The sequence below is a fragment of the Phycodurus eques genome, chromosome 17, assembly GCF_024500275.1.
Source record: "Phycodurus eques isolate BA_2022a chromosome 17, UOR_Pequ_1.1, whole genome shotgun sequence".
Classification (NCBI taxonomy): Eukaryota; Metazoa; Chordata; class Actinopteri; order Syngnathiformes; family Syngnathidae; genus Phycodurus; species Phycodurus eques.
The window spans coordinates 8,940,296-8,960,164 of NC_084541.1; the positions used below are offsets into that span (position 1 = coordinate 8,940,296).

The window sequence follows — 19,869 nt, forward strand, 5'->3', positions numbered from 1 at the left end:
TATTGCATGACTGAATTATATTAAAAAAATATAAATAAAGGTGGCGGCACGGTGGAAGACTGGTTAGAGCGTCTGCCTCACAGTTCTGAGGACCGGGGTTCAATCCCCGGCACCGCCTGTGTGGAGTTTGCATGTTCTCCCCATGCCCTAAATTGCCCGTAGGTGTGAATGTGAGTGAGAATGGTTGTTTGTTCGTATGTGCCCAGCGATTGGTTGACAACCAGTTCAGGGTGTACCCCGCCTCCTGCCCGATGATAGCTGGGGTAGGCTCCAGCACGCCTGCGATCCTTCTGAGGAGAAGCGGCTCAGAAAATGGATGGATGGATCAATAAAGGTGCTGAGACACGATTATAAACTAACAATTTGAGGTACCGTGACATTGGATCTGTTGTGACACGATTAGAAACTATGCCGTTTTAGGGAAACTTTGTTTGAGCCAATCAAGACCAAGGAGAGTTTTGAATAAGGTGGGCGAGTACCAGATGGAGTGTATTTAAATGCGTGTCTTATTGGAATTGTTCAGTCTTTTCGTCATCCTCACTAATTGCTCTGTTTGGTTGAGGCCTCGAATTAACATTCAGTGATCAGCTCAAGCTATTTGGATGTTGGTTTCATTTCAAGTCTTAGTCTAAGTTTACTTCTTAAAACTTTGAGAGCTAAATTCAAATTCAAGTCCATCGCTTGGCCACCGTCTTCTGAGGAGAAGCAGCCTTGGGAGCAGAAGGAGAGCGGACGGAGGCCGGGGACAGCATCTCACCAGACGGGTGCCACCCTACAAAGGAAGCGACAATTCAAGACGGAAATGGGTGAGTCACCATCACACCACCAATACTCCCCGGGAGGTCACCCCAGTGGTTCCCCCCGCCCCACCCACCCCAGAGATCGGGAAGGAGTGAAGAAAGTCCCGCCCCTACAGACGCGGGAACCGCAAACACAGGGACAAGAGGAGAAGATCCCACTCCATACATGTGTCCTCTCACCATGCAACCCGATCTAAAATGTGTGGGAAAATAAAAATAATTCAATAAATAGAATAATAATAAAACAACAACCTTGACAACAAAGAATACAGAATTCAAAAGACAACTAATGATTGTGCATGTTTATTAGGGAGGCCGATTATGCTTAAGTCGCCAAGTATGCACAATCTTGGGGAAAGTGGAATCCTGAAATTCAAAATGTAAGAGAGTTTTTGTGTAACTGAAGACCAAAAGCATTGAATTGGTGTGAATTCCCATATAGCATGAAAATCGGTGTCTGGGGTATTTTTTGGTGCATTGCGCACATATATTAGATGGAGAGAAGCCCATTTTATGCAGTGTACTGAGTAAAGTGGGTTCTATCGAGCACTGTATATTGTATAAACTGTAGATTTGGTAGCTCTCAATCAGTACCCAAGAAGTTGCTTTTCAGAAAGAGCGGACCCATGACTTAGCATATACTGAAGGCTAATTAGAATGTGCCTTAACTAGGAAGACTTGTTAGTTAGTTAGTTAGTTAGTTATTAAGTAAGTAAGTAAATGAGTAATTAAGTAAGTAAGCTAGGCAATTAGTTGCATCCAGTATGAAGGCAAACGCAGTTTCACATTGTTTAAAACTATTACGATAACTAAGTTGTATTTAAAAGCAATAACGAGATTAGGGTAGCGTCGTGACGAATCACAACTAGCCGAGTTTCTACAATAGCTTGTGAAATTTGTAGTACTCTACTGTAATTAGCCTCGCCGCCGCTCGAGGGGGGCAGCACATCGAGAGCTCCATTTGACGACGTTATTATTATAGCAGAAGAAGAAAACGGTACGTCATTAAAACAGTTCCCTCTGCAATATCAAAACACAGTGTGGGCTCAGGTAAGGTAAGTGCGAACTTTGTAGTGTTTTTTTTTTTTAATGTTTAGTCCAAAAAGAAAATATTGCAGCATACAGCGTAACGTAGAGTTATTGTGTACTTTGTGTTTGAAGGTTTGGTTGAATAAATTAGGTCGTAACTCGGTATGCTAAGCTATGTGCTAACAGTCATGCTACAAATAAGCCCCCTTGTTTGGTGTCACGGAAAGAGCTAGTCTGTTAGGTAAGATTACAATAGCTAACCGTGCAATAGTGACGTGGTATTTATTCACGCATGGTATATTAAATATTTTTGTGATATTTCAATAACAGTGGGGGGACAGCAGAGGGGGAGGATGGATGTCCTGACTCACATACTTACAGACTCTCTTGAGCCAAAAGAGGAGGATGATGGCCAGATCACAGAGGAGTGCATGCTGGGTAACTGCAGGGTCAGCCTCCCTGAGGAACTACTTGAAGATGTGAGCGATGTGTGGCTGAACACTGCGTTGACATTGTATCGTTCAAATCTTTGATGACCTTGTTTACTGTTTTGTCATCAGCCTGAAATCTTCTTCTCTGTGGTGAGTGAAAGCACATGGACCGAAGTGCTGTCAGATTCTCAGCGGCAACACCTCAGTCAGTTTTTGCCGCAATTCCCCGACAATAACAAAGCAGAGCAGGGCAGCGCCATTGACGACCTGTTCAACAACAGAAATTTTCATTTTGGAAATCCTCTTCATCTTGCACAAAAACTATTCAGAGGTAATTTACACGCTCACTGATTAATCAACTCTCAAATTGTGACGTTGCTCAGTGATGGTGTTGTTCCTGAACAAAACACAGATGGTTACTTCAACCCTGAAGTTGTCAAGTATAGACAGTTGTGTGCCAAGTCTCAGCAAAGGCGACAATTGTACTCTCTTCAGCAGTATTACCACAGGCTGCTGAAACAAATCCTCGTCTCCCGAAAGGTATATTCTGCAAAAAAAATGTTGGAAGTACAACAATTGCCAGAAATTTGTCTCAATAGTTCTTCTTGTTGTTTTAGGAGTTAATGGACTTTGCTGTTCACAATGGTCTGGACTTTCCACCAAAGAAAAAGTTACAGACAAGGAGTCATGCTGAAATACGAGAACAAAAGGTTAGAAGAAGACTGAGACGCATTTTAAAGGAGGTTAAAACTGAATGTGGCGACAGTAATGCTTCATCAGATGATGATGGTCAGTGTTTTTCTTCATTTCTTACAATACTTTTTTTCAGACATTTCCATTGTAAGATTTCACAAACTGTCTTACGATGTTACTTAGGAAGTTTTAATAAAAAACATTAAAAAAAGAGAAGAGAAAAAAAAGGTGCCCTAAGAAAATTTACTTACCTGGATCTGTACTGTGTTATACATACAGATCTAATGTTGTGGACACCAACACCACAATCCCCCTCTTTGCCAACGTCCACTGTCTCGCTCAGAGTTGTGCCCAGCCTCTCTACCCAAGACATGAAGATCACTGGTGAGTCGTATTTTTTGTAATATGCATAATGCAGCGATCCCTGTTTATAAGGAGATACATTACAGACCCACCCGTGATAGGTAAAAATCGGTGATATGGAGAAACCATACTGTGCATATACAGTATGTATGTGTGTATATATATATATATATATATATATATATATATATCCATCCATCCATTTTCTGAGCCGCTTCTCCTCACTAGAGTCGCGGTCGTGCTGGAGCCTATCCCAGCTGTCATCGGGCAGGAGGCGGGGTACACCCTGAACTGGTTGCCAGCCAATCGCAGGGCACATACAAACAAACAACCAATCCGTACTCACATTCACACCTATGGGCAATTTAGAGTCTCCAATTAATGCATGTTTTTGGGATGTGGGAGGAAACCCACGCAGGCACGGGGAGAACATGCAAACTCCACAGAGGCGGGGCCAGGGATTGAACCCGGGTCCTCAGAACTGTGAGGCTGACGCTCTAACCAGTCGGCCGCCGTGTGTGTGTGTGTGTGTGTGTGTGTGTGTTACAATTTTATTTAAAAAAAAGAAAAAAAATTATTTAACATTTAAAATACCCCACCTCCTCACTTTAATCATGGTAAATGTATTTCAAACTGAAAACATTTTCAAGTATTATTTAGAAAGAACATTGACTCTCAAAGTATGGTACGCGGGCACTCTCTAATAGTAAGCCAAAGTACAGTTTAGTTGTATTGCATTTAATCTTTAACAATTGTTTGGTTTAAACAAAGGTACAATTTTTATTTCACTTTTATCTGCAATAGATTTCAACGGAAGCAATTTAGTAGTTTTTTTTTCCCAGCATCAAAGTGCAGTGTTAATGTTCAAACTGTGTGTAATGTTACAATGGCTTACAGTTGTATTAAATGTACTTTTAGGAATAAAGCCTGTCTCATTTTTCGTGAAAACGTGGGCTTACTACACTATTGTATTTTAATGTTGGTGAGGATGGTGGTTCTAGGAGAGCTAAGTATTGTTTTAGTTGTTACCCGGTGTAAAGTTTGTGAGCCACTGAAATAGAAAATACTCTATTGTATCGTTTAATGAGGTCGTTAATGTCATCTTGCCTTGAGGCATCCCTTCCCATTCTAGCAACTTAGTCATCTTGACTGCCTTGTCTACTGCCGAATGATGAATTCTGTCAGGAGAGAACACTTTGTAGTTGTGTCGACACAACATTTGCCAAAAGGCATTTAAAGTTTCCTTCTTCAACTCCTTCACCACCTTGGCTATTGTATAATCACGGCAGTACACCTTCAGCGTGAAGTTTTTGTTAAAATCTATTCCTCACCAAGGTGGTATGTGCCATTGCGCGTGTATAAAGCCTTCAACGCACATACGATATGAAAAATCCCCAATTGAGCGGGACCACGATAGGTGAACTGCGATATAGCAGGGGATTAGGCTACTGTACTCTCCGTAGACATTATATTGAGACAAATTGTCATTTCTTTCAGAAAAAATCCAGCTTGGAGAGCAGGACTTGAAGGCCATGCTACAAAACCATCGGGAGAAGAGGAAACAACCAGTAAATGATGTTTCGATAGGATTAAAATGGATATAGTGTTAATTAATTGTATAGTACATCACTCATAATTTTTCTCCTCAGGATCATCCAGCCTTGATGACCTCTGATATCCACCTCAATGACATACTCTCCAGGGCAAATATCGGTCGCAGGTCAGCTTTACGTGAGTGAATCCGCTTCAGTGAGTAACACTAAACTGTCTCTTCTTTTACTAATACCATCTTTCTTTCTCTTCCAGCGCTTTTTGAGCTGTTGCTGCCCAAGAAAAAAATAAAAGAAGAGAGAAGGAAGAAAAAAATGAGGACAGTGAAACTAGAGTCTGAGGATCCCTGTGACACTCTTGCTTCAGATGCCCCGCCAGCCCCTGTGGCAAACATCATCAACTCCATGCCAGACACCCCGTTGACACCACTGGCCCACATCAAAGAGGAGTACGTTTGGTGCAACACTAAGAAAGCACATCTGAACACACCTTATCAATGTGCGTAACCTTGATCATGGCAGAATCCTGGAGGAGCCGCCGAGCAGCCCGGTCGTCATGGAAGAACTAGCCGTCAGCTTCTTCAGCTTGTTGGAGACCATTTTGAGGATGGAACACCTCGCCAGCACTTCACTGGTACTTCCATGTGGCCTCAATCTGGCTTGTTAGTGTATGAATAGAAACCCCCATGCTTTGATTGAGATGACTTCACGTTGATGTGCTCTCAGTTGGAGGAAAAAGTCCAAATGTGGCAGTTGTCTCCTGCGAGCTCACTCAACGCCTGGTTTTCTTCTGCCTCCTGCTGGTCTGACTTGGTCCTCCATGCTCTGCAGTTTCTCGCAGGAGAGAGTAAAGGTAAATAGCTGCTATAGACTACTTCTATAGCTACTAATGTATAGAAGTCCCAACCAGTACAGTTTGGTTCTGTTTTTGTCCAAATGTCAAGACCAGTATCAAAATGACTGTTTCGTACACATTTTTCCGATTCATGTTTTGTTTTTGTTTCAATGTTTTACAGAAGGTGTCATGGCGCTCCCCAGCGGCTTCCTGCCATTTGTGGAATTTGTCGATGAAATGCAGCAGTGGAAATGGATCGGTGAGAAGGATCAGTGATTGACAATCCTAGTAGATGCCATGTTTCTTTATAGTAATGAAAGTCAGTTTCCTTTTATTTTAGGCCCCACTCACGATGCAGAGAAGGACATAATCGCACTCTGTCAACTGTGGCTGGACTCCAAAGATTTTGCGGTTAAGGTATTACAAATCTACATGCAGACTGAGACAGATTGAAATACACGTCTGTATCGATTCCTCTAGTGTCTTTGTCACCCACAGACTGAAAGTGAAGAACTAACTGAGTTAACACCCCCCATGCCACGAGTGTAAGACGCAATCTTTACAAATCTAAAAGAAAAATGGTGTTGACTTATTGTTGTGAATTATTAGATGCTTAAATATCTTTAACAGTTCGACTGATTATGTGGTGAGACCCAGCACAGGAGATGAGAGACAACTCTTCCAAATTCAGGTTTATTTTCTTATTTGTTTTAGTGTTATTTGTGTGTATGTTTATAAAATGCCCTCATAGCAATCATTTCCTTTTATTATGTTGACTAGGAGCAGCACAGATACAACCAACCCCACAAAGCCTTCACGTTCCGCATGCATGGCTTTGAATCGGTGGTGGGGCCCGTCAAGGGAGTGTTCGATAAGGAAATGTCCCTCAATAAAGCCCGGGAGCATACGCTGCTGCGCTCCAACCGCCCGCCATATGTCACCATCCTCTCTTTGGGTTCGAGCATTTCTCCGTTGGTGCTTCACTTGTGTGTGCAAAGCAAACCGAAGCTTAGAGCTCCCTCTTCTTCCTATTAGTGCGGGACGCAGCAGCCAGGCTACCCAATGGAGAGGGAACTCGGGCAGAGATCTGTGAACTGCTGAAGGACTCACAGTTTCTTGCCCCCGACGTCACAAGTGCACAGGTTAAGAGGCACTTTCTCCCCTAAAAACTCTGACCACTTTTCTATTGATGACGTCTTTGTTAAAACGTAGGTTTGTTCTTGTTCTTCATGTAGGTGAACACAGTCGTTAGCGGGGCTCTAGATAGACTACACTACGAGAAGGACCCCTGTGTGAAGTATGACATCGGCCGCAAACTTTGGATTTACCTGCACCGCAGTCGCAGTCAAGAAGAGTTTGGTGAGCGACAATGTCGATGTGGAAGCTTTTTTTTTTATGCATTTTTGTCTAGTAGGACAAGTTTTGATTTTTGGGTTGTTGTTCTTGTCACACACACACAAAGTATACTACATAATCTAATCAATGTGAGTCATAGAAAGACAGTAATTGGTGGGTCACGTCAATTGTACATGCAAAATGTGATTAGTCTTAAAACAACCTGATTCAGTCACTTAATTAAAATAAAGCAATTAGACGTGCAGTGTGAATCCTGCCTTCGTTTTTGCTATAAATGTTTTTTACAATCCCATCCAGAGAGGATCCACCAGGCTCAAGCGGCTGCCGCAAAAGCAAGAAAAGCACTGCAGCAGAAGCCGAAACCTGCATCCAAACCTGTGAGACAACTATCTTGTCATATATTTAGTTGCATTTGCAGTACTTTGTCATGATGCTGTGGAATTAGGACAAATGTCCTCAAATCTCAATTTTATTTCCTTAGAAATCTGGCTGCAAAGAAGGAGGCGGTAAAACAGCTGGCTTTTTGGAAGCAGGACAAGATATAGGTTCCAGTCCCATGTCACCAACACATTCTACACCTACCCCAAACACTCCTGGCACCCCAAAGTCACCCTTGCCTTGCACAGTTACTACACCAACTAAGACCACAGTGGCTGATGCAATCAAATCCAGCCCAGGGTGTGTTTCTTCTTCTTTTCACTGTTGTGTGGCATACGCTTCGCATTAAGTCACTTGTTTCTCTTGCAGTGTTCTCCTGGTGTCTCCCCCATCCTTGCCCCAACTAGGCTCCATCTTACCCCCCAATCAGGCCGGCCCAGCCACATCACAGCCCGTCACTTCCCAGCACGCGGCCCGAATAGTGAGTCACCTGGCGGCAGGCTCCCTCCCTCAGGTGCGGGTTGTCTCCACCCAGCCCGGACTGGGTTCTCCATCAGGAAGTCAGCAAGCCGCTTTGGTCCATCAAAACCCTCATCACATCAGAATGCCGGTGTCTGTGTCAACCAAGAGCATCTCACAGGTAAAAGGACAAATGATAGTGATGTTAAGTAGGGGTGTAACGATTCATTTTAACGATTCGATTCGTATCACAATTTGTGGTTGCCAATTAGTTTCAAGGATGATACTGGTTCATTTAGAATGAGCCGATCTGAAACGATTCATTGGTTTGAAATAGATTCAGTAACTTTTTAGCCTAAACTTCAACCAGTGTAACTGTGAAATAAATACCACTACAAGTGGTGTGTGGGCGGCTGGCGTTGGAACGGATGGTGAGAAATGTGAAAATCCAATGGCGCCTAGGTACGTCGTTAGCGAAACAGCGAGCTACTCATTTAAAACATCTCCATCTTTGCAAAGGGTAAAGTGTTTCCACACACCATGGTGGCTTGATAAGTTTTGACTCAACGGCTTCTCATCTGCCACCATGCAGTTTTGTTGTCTGCGGGGACCGACGATGAGGTCACAGACAGGCAGACTTAGTTTAGTATTGTTTTACGTCTTTAAAAGTGCTAAAAAAAAAAAACAACAACCTACGTATCCATCTAAAGTCTGCCGTGCTTACATCCAATGCGTTATTTCCTAGTATCAATAAATCGATTGATTACCTTTTTTAAAATATTTTAGATCAATTTATATAGTCCGAGAGGACAACAGTTGGATCGTGGGAATATAAATTGATACATCAATGTAGTGAATGAATCGTTACACGCCTAATGATAAGACTTCATGTGTCTTAAGGAATGTCATTACCTCCGTGTGGGTGTATTGTGTCTAAAACAGGCAGTGGTTTCTGTGCCTCTGAGGAGCCAGTCTGGTAGTCCAGTGCAGGTGCCGAACACTCTGTCGGTTTCCACGGTAACTATGACCAAACCTCAGACTGTGTCGCCTGGCAGCCCGGCCAGCATTCCGACATCATCGCCGGCTGTGCTGCAAGGAGTTGCCAACCAAAACATCAAACAGGTAAACCATGTGTCATCTTATTCTGATTGCCACATTATTTTACTGCCAAAACAGAGGACCAAACATTAATTTCAGCCCACTTACTGTTGAGAGAGAGAGAGATATAATACAAGAGCTGTATCAACATTTCTGCCTTTACAAAAATAACAATGCTCAGTTTTGACTGGAATTGTCAGAGAGGTATTCTCTTGTGTGACTGACTGACTAAGGTTATTGAGAAGTATGGATCGATATATGTGCCACCAGAAACTGAATTTGAATCATGTATATATGAGTTTGAATTGCTAGATGAATAAAAAACTTTTTTTTGGGGGGGGGGAGCTAAATTAATGCAACAAATACAGGACTCTTGATATTTTTAATGCTTGGCAGGCCAGATTTAAAGACCGAAGTGGACCGTAAGTTTTGTTGTATTTTCTCTGCAAAGGTGTCCATCACAGGCCAGTTAGGAGTAAAGACCCCTGGAGCAGCAGGAATTCCACTTACCGCCACAAACCTCCGTATCCAGGGTAAAGATGTCTTGCGTCTTCCATCCTCCTCCATCACCACAGACGCCAAAGGCCAGACCGTACTGCGGATCACGCCAGACATGATGGCCACGCTTACCAAATCTCCCGTGGCAACGGTCAAACTCAGTCCTGACTTTCTGGGCACAGCCGGCGCCGGTGGTAGCAAGAGCATATCGGCCACTCTCCACGTCACACCCCCTCACCCGTCTGTCTCCGCCGCTACATCCTGCACAGGGGAGGTACCCGCCACCAAAACTGCGCCCATCACGTCCACCCTGCTGAAGGCTGCGGGAGACACGGCCATACGCCTGATGCCCACAATGGCTGTCACCGTGGCTGACCAGAAATCTCGGACCTTCTCTACCGTCAACTCCCCGGAGAAGAGCGGTACCACCATCCGTATCATGCCAGGCCTCGGGGTGATCCCGCAGAAACAAGGTCAGACCATCACGATGACATCCGCCGGCGGCAGCAAGCCCCAAGCGGTATCCACCTGTACCAACGTCATGACCATGGCTGCCAGCATGGTGGCTGGTGCGAAGGGCATCACGGTGGCTTCGGGAGCCTCGGGTTCTCCTCTGAAGCTGGGAACAGCCACGGCAACAATGCGCCAGGTGCCTGCCCCTGTGGTCAACACACAGACGGTAAGATAATTATCTGCCATATTATATCGATCATAATATTTACAATATTTTTTTATCATCTGCCCACAACGTTTGTAGCACATGATAGTTGTTTATACTGTATTAGGCTATCCAATGGCTGGTAAACATGTTAAATCCTCAATGTAATCTGATGGTTTTACTGTATATGACTTAAGAATAAAAATTTCTACCTTTTCTCTATGTCTTGCCTTCGCCGAGGACTCGAGAGTCATAATATCTCGAGAAAGTAAAAGATTTAACAGTGTTACGCGTCGCATTAGACGGAGCGAAAGATGCCACTATTTAGTCAGTGGTAGCACAGCAGCAATTGTAGCATCAGCATCAAATCCATTTTGCATGAAACATGAAGTGGACACACTTAATTTGGTGTAGTGGGCCACAAAAAATGATGTGGCAGACTGAATCTGGCCCTGGGCCTTGAGTTTCACACCTTTCATCCATTGTATTGGTGGACCTAAGCAGACATCTGGCGCTAACATACCAGACTCAAAAATGAGAAATGTGTTTTTTAAGAGGTGATGTTATCCCAGACAGGTTCTGTCAGTATACCAGAGTCAAAAACGCGAAATGTGTTTTTAAGATGCGATGTTATCCCAGACAGGTTCTGTCAGTATATGAGACTTGCACTTCTCGGCTTGACTGACTGCTTAACAAAAGCACCTTTACCACAGACCGAGGAACCATTGTATTCTGAATACGAATACAATGGTTCCAACACGAATACAATGGTTCAGCCCTTGAGAAAAAATATAACCAAAATCCTTGAAGCAATTATGGAGTGAAGCCCAAGGGCCCATTTATTAATACCTACTTGCATTTGCTATTTGCTCCAGTTTAGTACAAGTTGTGAAACCTGAAACCATGTGTGTTTATTTTGATTTCTATCTACTATGTTGCCTAAACACACAGAGACAATAGCAACCATGCTCTCTTTTCACCTTTTCATAGGCGAAGATACCTGCACGCATCACAGTTCCTCTTTCTGTCCTCAACCAACCACTGAAAGGTAAAAGTGTAGTGACCACACCAATTGTGAAGGGGAGTCTCAACACAAAGTAAGTCTTAACATATGCACTGTATCTAGTATTGACCTGATGGACTTTGAATGATGTTGTCTATTGCCCCTCCTTCCTTTTGCATGTAGTATCAGCAGCCTGGGTAGGAACATCATCCTGACCACCATGCCTGCGGGCACCAAGCTGATTGCTGGGAACAAACCAGTTAGCTTTGTCACAGCGCAACAGTTCCAGCAACTGCAGCAGCAAGGACAGGCCACACAGGTTTGTAGCAAGTTTCACCAGGAAGCAGACACTGTAAATATATCGTCATAGCAGCACCATGTCCAGTACATAAGGAAAGTATTCAGACACCTTTATTTTTTTCCACATTTTATGTTACAGCCTTATTCAAAATAAAATACAATTATTACTATTTAATTTCCTCAGAATTCTACATACAACACACCATAATGACAAATTAAAAAATGTTTTCGGGGAGACTTTTGAAAAATTAAATTAAATTTAAAAAATAACTGTGACATAAGTAGTAATAAAAAGTATTCACATCCTATCCTCAATACTTGATGCACATTGTTGGCAGCAATTACAGCCTGAAGTAATACACTGTACATCAATATTAGCTCATTTCCTTATCCGGTGTTAACGCTCATCTTTGGCTCCTTTAGGTTCGCATCCAGACCGTTCAGGCACAGCAGCTCCAGCAGCACATGGCGGCAGCTTCTCCCAAATCGGTCTCCACGGTCGTCGTCACAACAGCGCTTTCGCCAAAATGTCCGCCCGATCTTCCACCTACACCTCCTCAGTGATCTGAGCTTGCCATCTGAAGTCCTCTGATAGTTGTTTCTGTAATATTGGCGTTTCAGTGCGTACTCTTTTCTGTGTAACTTGAAAGCACATTATTATTTAGTTATGTTTGACAATGTTAATCAAGTTTTTTAAATAACCTTCCTCAACTGCATTTCATGCGTTTCATTTTCCTTAAGAGTAAATATGTTAAATTATGCGTACAATACTGTGATATCACTCATTAAAGCTCACACCTTCACTTCATTTGCATTTACTCAATTTTAATGATTGGCAAGAAAAAAAACTGTTAAACACCACAATGTCTTTTTTTTTCACATTCCAAAACATTCATGTTGGGTTCCGTGACGACTCTCAATCCGGGGGCAACCGACTTCCGCATTCTGCAAAACGGGTCTAAGCGCTTCCCACTGGTTTGTGTGAAAGGCAGAGGCGGCTGTGACACAGCAACCATTAGACATTTAAATGTCTACCATGTCTTTTTCCTAAGATGTCACCACAGCCACCAAAAATGACAATATTCGATGTTTATGCTTTGTGTTTACATATATCATCTTGGTATAATTAATTGATATACATGTATTTAACTTTTGTCCAAAACCACCAGTCATAAAGAAAACAACATTTCGGCAAGTTCGGCTTCAAACAATCATCATCAAACCGTATAGTCATACTTGTTAGCGTCACATACACAGGAAGTCACCTATCACGTTTTCCGGGTGTGGGCACATGACGTTCCGCATATAGGTGAATGGTTGGTTGTCCATACGTGCAATTGACTGACGACGAGTCTAGGATGTAACCCTGCCTCTTGTGCAAAGTCACCTCACCCCACTCTAATAAGTACAAGTACTGTAGAAAATGGATGGAAAAGCAAATTATTCATTAATACATTTTATTTGGGGGTGTTTTTTTAGCAGCAGCAGCATACCCACTATGTGTATTGTGGACCAGAATAACATTTTTTTTTTTTTTTTAAAAAGCTGTCAAGCTTATGTAGTTAAACAGTCTATTCATTTTCAACAAAACATAAAATGTAATATTCCAAAGCCACTACTCCTCTTCTGACTCTCCGAGCAAAGCTTTCTCAGAGTTCTCAGTGGAGACTTTATTTCGCATCACCATCTCGATGTCTCGTGCTTTTCTGGAGAATCTCCTTAATGTGCTTTTGGAACAAGCAAACAAAACAAGGCAAAAAGCAGGTTACACATCCACAAGCATTCGTTATAAAGCGTGAACAGATAATACGACAGCGGAACCCTGCATACTCGCTGTTCGGCACCTGCAGATTCACCTTTTTTTTTTTTTCCTTTTCCATTTTTACCCCCAATATTTTAAAATGTATCTTTTCTTTGTTCTTTTTGTTTTTTGGGGTGAATCAACCCCCCAAAAACGCTTATTAGTGGTCTATCTCCACTTAACAATTTTGGCAGACTGTGACCTTTTTTTTTTTTTCCAGGTGGCAGCTGGCTCCTGCGTTGGGCCCTGTTGGTGGCTGGGGTCCCCATGCTTTCCAGGGGTGGTGGGGGTATAGGCGGTGGTGTGGTGCGCTGTGGGGGGGGGGGTGTTCCGGTACCTGCCCCCCTCCCATTTATATATATATATTTATATATATATATATATATATATATATATACAACCTTTATTAGTCCCACAGTGGGAAAATTTGCATCGTTTAAACAGCAATAGTGGATACAGAATATACAAAAACAGTATACAAGTACATTGAAGCCATAATTTATTAATTATGATTATAGAGTAATGATTATGCTTTGCTATTGAACAGTATGCAGAATTATTTTCATCCTATTACATAATATTCTGCAATAACTGTCACAGCGGTAATGTTCTTCACATACTTTTAGAAATATGGAAAATCAGAGAAATTGCTCTGGAAGTGAATTTCTATAGGTTGGCAGATTTGCAGTCATAGCCATGAATGCAATTGTACTTAAAATTGGCATAATAATTTATTTTGGTGTTTCAGTTTTGGTGTCCTCATTTTCAGTTTTGGGTTTCGGCCAAGAATTATTATTTTGGTGCATCGCTACTATACAGCACTTGTATTGGAATGAATTATAGTGGTCATAATGTTGCTACTAGTTGGTGCATTTTTACAATTTCCTTGGCCTAAGAGAAAGAATGACCAAGTTTAATTGTAAGCTTGTAAAAACATACTCACATCCAAACAGCAGCCGAGGTGCAGGTGACGACAAACAAAGCCACCGCCAAGTGCCAGCAGAAGCACATGGTGACAAACATGATGTTGTTATGCAAAGTCAAATCCCACTTCGGGCCGCTCGGTGGGTAAAGCACGAAACCGATCTGGAATGAGGTTCAAACACTGCTATAAACAACAACAATTTTAGGAAAGGTGTTGATAAATAACTACTGCGTATCTCCATATCCCCAAAAAATGGTAGTTCATCATTTTCTAGAAAAATATGCCTAACAAGTTGAAGGAAACTTACAACCACAATTCCAATGAAGTTGGGACGTTGTGTTAATCATAAATAAAAACAGAATACAATGGTTTGCAAATCATGTTCAACCTATATTTAATTGAATACACTACAAAGACAAGATATTTAGTGTTCAAACTAATAAACTGTTGTTTTTAGCAAATAATCATTAACTTAGAATTTTATGGCTGCAACACATTCCAAAAAAGCTGGGAAAGCTGGCAAAAGACTGAGAAAGTTGAGGAATGCTCAATGGCTTGGGTAACTTACACATCTGTGAAGGCACCATTAATGCTGAAAGGTACATAGAGGTTTTGGAGAAATATATGCTGCCATCTAAGCAACGTCTTTTTCATGGACGGCCCTGCTTATTTCAACAAGACAATGTCAAACCACATTCTGCACGTGTTATAGCAGCGTGGCTTCGTAGTAAAAGAGTGTGGGTACTAGACTGGCCTGCCTGCAGTCCAGACCTGTCTCCTATTGAATGTGTGGTGAATTATGAAGTGTAAAATACGACAACAGAGACCCCGGACTGTTGAACAGCTGAAGCTGTATATCAAGCAAGAATGGGAAAGAATTCCACCTACAAACTTCAACAATTAGTGTCCTCAGTTGCCAAACATTTATTGAACGTTGCTAAAAGAAAAGGTGATGTAACACAGTGGTAAACATGACCCTGTCCCAGCTTTTTTTGGAACGTGTTGCAGCCATAAAATTCTAAGTTAATGATTATTTGCTAAAAACAATAACATTTATCAGTTTGAACATTAACACTTGTCTTTGTAGTGTACTCAATTAAATATAGGTTGAACATGATTTGCGAATCATTTTCTCCGAGCACCCCGGTTTCCTCCCACATCCCCAAAACATGCATGGTAGGTTAATTGAAGACTCTAAATTCCCCGTAGGTGTGAATGCGAGTGCGGATAGTTGTTTGTTTGTGTGTGCCCTGCGATTGGCTGGCAACCAGTTCAGGGTATACCCCGCCTCCTGCCCGGTGATAGCTGGTATAGGCTCCAGCACTCCTGCGACCCTTGTGAGGATAAACGGCTCAGAAAATGGATGGACAGATGTATTCTGTTATTGTTTATGTTTACCACAGAATTCAAACCAATATGTCATTTAAAACATCACATACAGTTATTTTTGTTTTTATAATGCAGACACTTTGACCCTGGAACAAAGTCACTTGACTATTATTATTTCACATAGGAAAAATCGCTTAAAGCAACTTCAACCAGCGTCATGGAACGGATCACGTTCGACTTCCACTGTTTCACTATACAGTGTTCCCTCACCACTTCGCGCTTCACGTTTTGCGGCTTCAGTGCTTCAGTGGTTTTTCCAAAATATTCATAAAAAAATAAAACAAATACAGCCATATTGCGTAAAGACACGTTTCATGTTGATGCGCGCGAGAGTAGGTTTCCCTGCATGCCAAACAAAGACAAGAGTTGACTCAGAGGCTTTGTACATGCCTGTACTGTACGGGAACGCATACAAGGCGCGTGATTGGTTCCCGGCGCGACATCGACCAACGAGAGCATGAGTGGATTTATCCCGTGAGCTGATTGGCTGCGCATCATCGCAGCCTCACCCAGCATCTTCCCTTGTTGTGTCTCGCCAGTCTCATCCACGCTGTTGTGTTTACAATAACTTTTTTGGTTTAAGCAATAATTTTTTTGATTAGTTAAGCAAGCCCTTACAATGCCGCCGAAGCTCTGTGCCCCTGCGAAAGCATCCAATATTATCAGGACAAAGGCCAAAGCTCTCTACGACAAAATCTTGCCCGATGACGACAATGAAGAGGCTGAAGAAGGTGCTGACGAACCTCAAGCCAGTTCTAGCGCTGCCAGGAGTGATTCGACTCCTCGAAGGACGAGGCTTTTCTGCCAGCAAAGGCTGGTTCAAAAAATTTCAAAAAAGATACGGCCTCAGAAGCGTGCCTCTGTTATGGTGAGGCTTCCTCTGCTGACAACGATGCTGCTCATCGTTACGTGGAGGAAGAGTTTCCTAACCTCTCCTCCGCCACCAACACAAGCCTCTTCGCCTCTCTCAGAAGGCAATGTTGATGAATGTTAATTACTGTATAATAAATATTAATTACTGTATAAGGTTAGAGCGTCAGCCTCACAGTTCTGAGGACCCGGGTTCAATCCCCGGCACCGACTGTGTGGAGTTTGCATTCTGCTACCCACATACACATCCACGAAAATTCCTAGGTAGTGGCGTGGGGGTCAAATCCTACTTCGCGGTTTTTCACCTTTCGCGGGGGGTTCTCGTCCCCATTAACCGCGAAAAACGAGGGAACACTACTTTTCAATCAAAACTGAGCATGATCAAGTTTTAATACAGTTCTTGTACTGGATCTCAGCACTTGTAAGTATTACCTGGTAGAACCACGAGCCTTGCAGTATAAACAAGCAGGCTTTCAGCATCTCCAGGATAATGTGGTCTCTTATGAACACCTCCATCATGGTGCTGGCTGACCCGCTGAACACAGCCACGACGAGCAGGGAGTGGATGTGAGCGTCTAGCGGGGGGCGACTGAGCACATGGAAGTAGAACAGAAAGCCTGGGCCACATAATGTCAAAATATAACTCACTAATAGCAAGCCAGTTGAACACAAAACATCTATCTATTCTCAGCTTACCTTCCACGAAAAGCGCCAATGAGAGGGCAAGGCGGTCCACGCCAACTGGCACCAGTTTGGACACGGTGCTCACCACCAACGCTATTCCCGAGATGCCAAAAAACAGGTACATGGTGGTGTGCTGCCAGTTCATCAGCTTGACCCACGAATTGTTTTGCACGTCGTAGAGGCGAGCGTGTGGCCCGTCCACCACAAACTGCTCCACCATGATGCCTGAGACAGAACCACATCGATTAAAGTGGGTTTGCAGCGTTCCAATGATGCTTCAAGAGGAAGGACTGACCGACAAATGAAGCAAAGATTTGCAACCCTCCCTCGATGTATTCCATTCGTTTAAAGAAAGGAGGCAAAACGGCTCTGCCTTTGGGCTGGTTTTTCCTCCAGTAGTGCTGGAGAGTATGTTTGACCGTCAGCCATAACCCAAAGAGCAAGAAGAACGAGCCAGGAATGGCGTGGCCTCCAAAGTTGGCCATGGTTAGGCCTAAAAACAGATAGAAACAGGAAACAATCACGTTGGTCGTCACTTTATGCTCTTTATGCTACAGATTAAAGTGCATGCTTGATAACCTTTCATTTTATGATATTCTGATGGCTCTTCAAGATGACAAATGTCTCGAAACAAATATGGATGAGAAGCATAAACAAAAACGTGTGTATGACACGTGTGAACATGAGAGACGGTGCCAAAGAAATCAAATACAGGTGCATCTCAATACATTTAGAATGTCGTTGAAATCTTAATGTTCAATTCAAAAAGTGGAACTCATATCGATTCACTACTTCATGATTAAATTATTTTATAAATCAGAGGATTATAGTTCATAGCTAACGAAAACCCCAAATAAGAAACAATGATGGTAGGTAGGAATTGGCCTTTGTTTAATGAAACTTTGTTATATATGAGTTTTATTTTTTGAATTGAACTACTGAAATGAATGAACTTTTCTTTCATTTGGTTTTACGTTTACATTTCTTGAAAATACAGAGCTTTTTATCTTGGAAACATACTTTTTTTTTCAAAAATACAAATTCATTCAAAATATAGCAGTTTTTTCTTAGAAACAAAATACTAAGTTATAAAAACTTGAACTTTACAACTTTTTTTTTAAAGCATGATTATTTTTTAATAATATAAACTCTTTTCAAAACAAGCTTTTTTTCCCTAAAAAAAAAAAAAAATTCTTTCTTGATGCTATACAACTTTATATGGAATATTAGCATATACTGTACAACATATAGACAACCATTCACCAAGTGTGAATGGTTGTGGTGGGCTACAGTCTATCCGAGCTGACTTTGGGTGAGAGGTAGTCCACCCTGGACTGGTTTGCTCAATAGAAATACAGTAGAGAACAACCATTTCCACTCACATGCACAACTATGGACAATTTAGTCTTGAATGAAAGCAACATGCATGTTTTTAGAATGTGGGAGCCAGAGGGCCTGGAGAACATGCAAACTCCCCACACGAAGGCCGGAGCCTGGATTCGAACCCCGAACTCCAAACTGTGAGACGGATGTGCCAACTTCTAGATCCCTGTACGTGTGTTGTGAAGGACAATAAAGATTCTGATTCCAATATTATGTGGTTGTTGTTTTTTTAATATCACAAATACCTGCCTTTAGCATGGAATATTTTGGAGCCGATAGTGTTTTCACATGATATACTGCGATAATCGTGTACAGTATCCTTTGAGAAATGGAGATGCTGTAGCATTTATAAGGAAACGTTTAACATTCGACACTGCGTGTTGAGCAATATTAAGTGTCTGACTCTCTCAGCATTCATCTCGCAACAAAATTGCACACAGATAAATTAAAAATTAATTAAATTCGAAAATTAAAAAAAAAATAGGAAAAGTCATCAGCAAAACATTTACATTAAGAGAATGAAGTAGACTAAAATAAAAAATGTTATCATGGTGAAATTTTGTATCTGTTGAGGTTCAAATACAGATGATTGATACAGATGTGCTGATTTATATATATATATATATATATATATATATATATATATATATATATATATATATATAAACGCAACCGATTTCAGTATTTAGAAAAGGCAGACCTAAATTATTCTTCTCACCTCAGCGAGTCAAGGATATCCTGTTTAAGAGTCACTTATATAAAGCAGCTTCCATGCACGCGCTACACTTTCAAAACTCCCACAAAAGAATACGCACGTTTCTGAAATTGTCCTTGAGTTGCTTGATTGTATGTAGTAACTACTTGGTAGAACTGTTTTTGTCAACACCTGTCTGCGTTTGTGGACTGCGCGATTGTTTCGAGCGAATCCGACGAGTTTTTCCTCGCCGAATCTGGCAAACGTGACACAACGCATTACAACTCCATTTCTTATTACGGGACGCAAAAAGGTCGCGACCATACCTTCAACTTCCGCCTGCAACTGCCAAAGAAACGTCCGTTGTTTGCTTGGAAATGTGCGAGCGTTGCCACCTGTCACCCGATGTGAAAAAGAGTGAGTGCTTGACCGTGGCCCCACCCAACCTTTGCTTTAGTTTTCCCTTGTACACTTCCTCCTGCAGAGAGACGCACACCAGGGACAACTTGCCCAAATGTTGTTTTCCCAACATATTCATCTTTGCATCTCCAACTCGAATAAAAGAAAACCTTTTCAAAGCAAATGAACATGAATACAATGAGTAGCAGAAGACTTAAAGACATCAAATCACTCTGCAAATGTGCAACCAAAATGTCAACGAAAAAGAAAGTA

General features: G+C 42.0%; 2 protein-coding genes across 4 annotated transcripts; one reads left to right on the forward strand and one right to left on the reverse strand.

Moving 5' to 3' along the window:
* Positions 1-1,991: 1,991 nt before the first annotated feature.
* nfrkb (nuclear factor related to kappaB binding protein) lies at positions 1,992-12,324 on the forward strand. Of its 3 annotated transcripts, XM_061702685.1 has the most exons (26): positions 1,992-2,070; positions 2,160-2,308; positions 2,390-2,591; positions 2,673-2,800; positions 2,878-3,049; positions 3,233-3,337; positions 4,814-4,884; positions 4,966-5,047; positions 5,123-5,315; positions 5,389-5,500; positions 5,593-5,719; positions 5,883-5,960; positions 6,042-6,118; positions 6,200-6,246; positions 6,332-6,392; positions 6,482-6,656; positions 6,737-6,843; positions 6,937-7,060; positions 7,355-7,434; positions 7,539-7,735; positions 7,805-8,075; positions 8,837-9,016; positions 9,444-10,169; positions 11,139-11,245; positions 11,335-11,470; positions 11,875-12,324. In XM_061702685.1, the coding sequence occupies exons 2-26, from the start codon at positions 2,183-2,185 to the stop codon at positions 12,013-12,015; spliced, it is 3,825 nt and encodes a 1,274-aa protein (XP_061558669.1). In that variant the 5' UTR covers positions 1,992-2,070; positions 2,160-2,182; the 3' UTR covers positions 12,016-12,324. The 3 variants fall into 3 exon arrangements, with proteins under 3 accessions (XP_061558669.1, XP_061558671.1, XP_061558672.1); XM_061702687.1 differs by lacking the exon at positions 11,875-12,324 and having other exon boundaries at positions 11,139-11,196; positions 11,335-11,451; XM_061702688.1 differs by lacking the exons at positions 1,992-2,070; positions 2,160-2,308; positions 2,390-2,591; positions 2,673-2,800 and having other exon boundaries at positions 2,919-2,970.
* tmem45b (transmembrane protein 45B) lies at positions 12,260-19,632 on the reverse strand. Its single transcript, XM_061702689.1, has 6 exons — positions 19,524-19,632; positions 17,416-17,613; positions 17,133-17,345; positions 16,869-17,053; positions 14,196-14,338; positions 12,260-13,178 (listed from the first exon to the last, which is right to left on the reverse strand). The coding sequence occupies exons 2-6, from the start codon at positions 17,603-17,605 to the stop codon at positions 13,067-13,069; spliced, it is 843 nt and encodes a 280-aa protein (XP_061558673.1). The 5' UTR covers positions 17,606-17,613; positions 19,524-19,632; the 3' UTR covers positions 12,260-13,066.
* Positions 19,633-19,869: the final 237 nt, after the last annotated feature.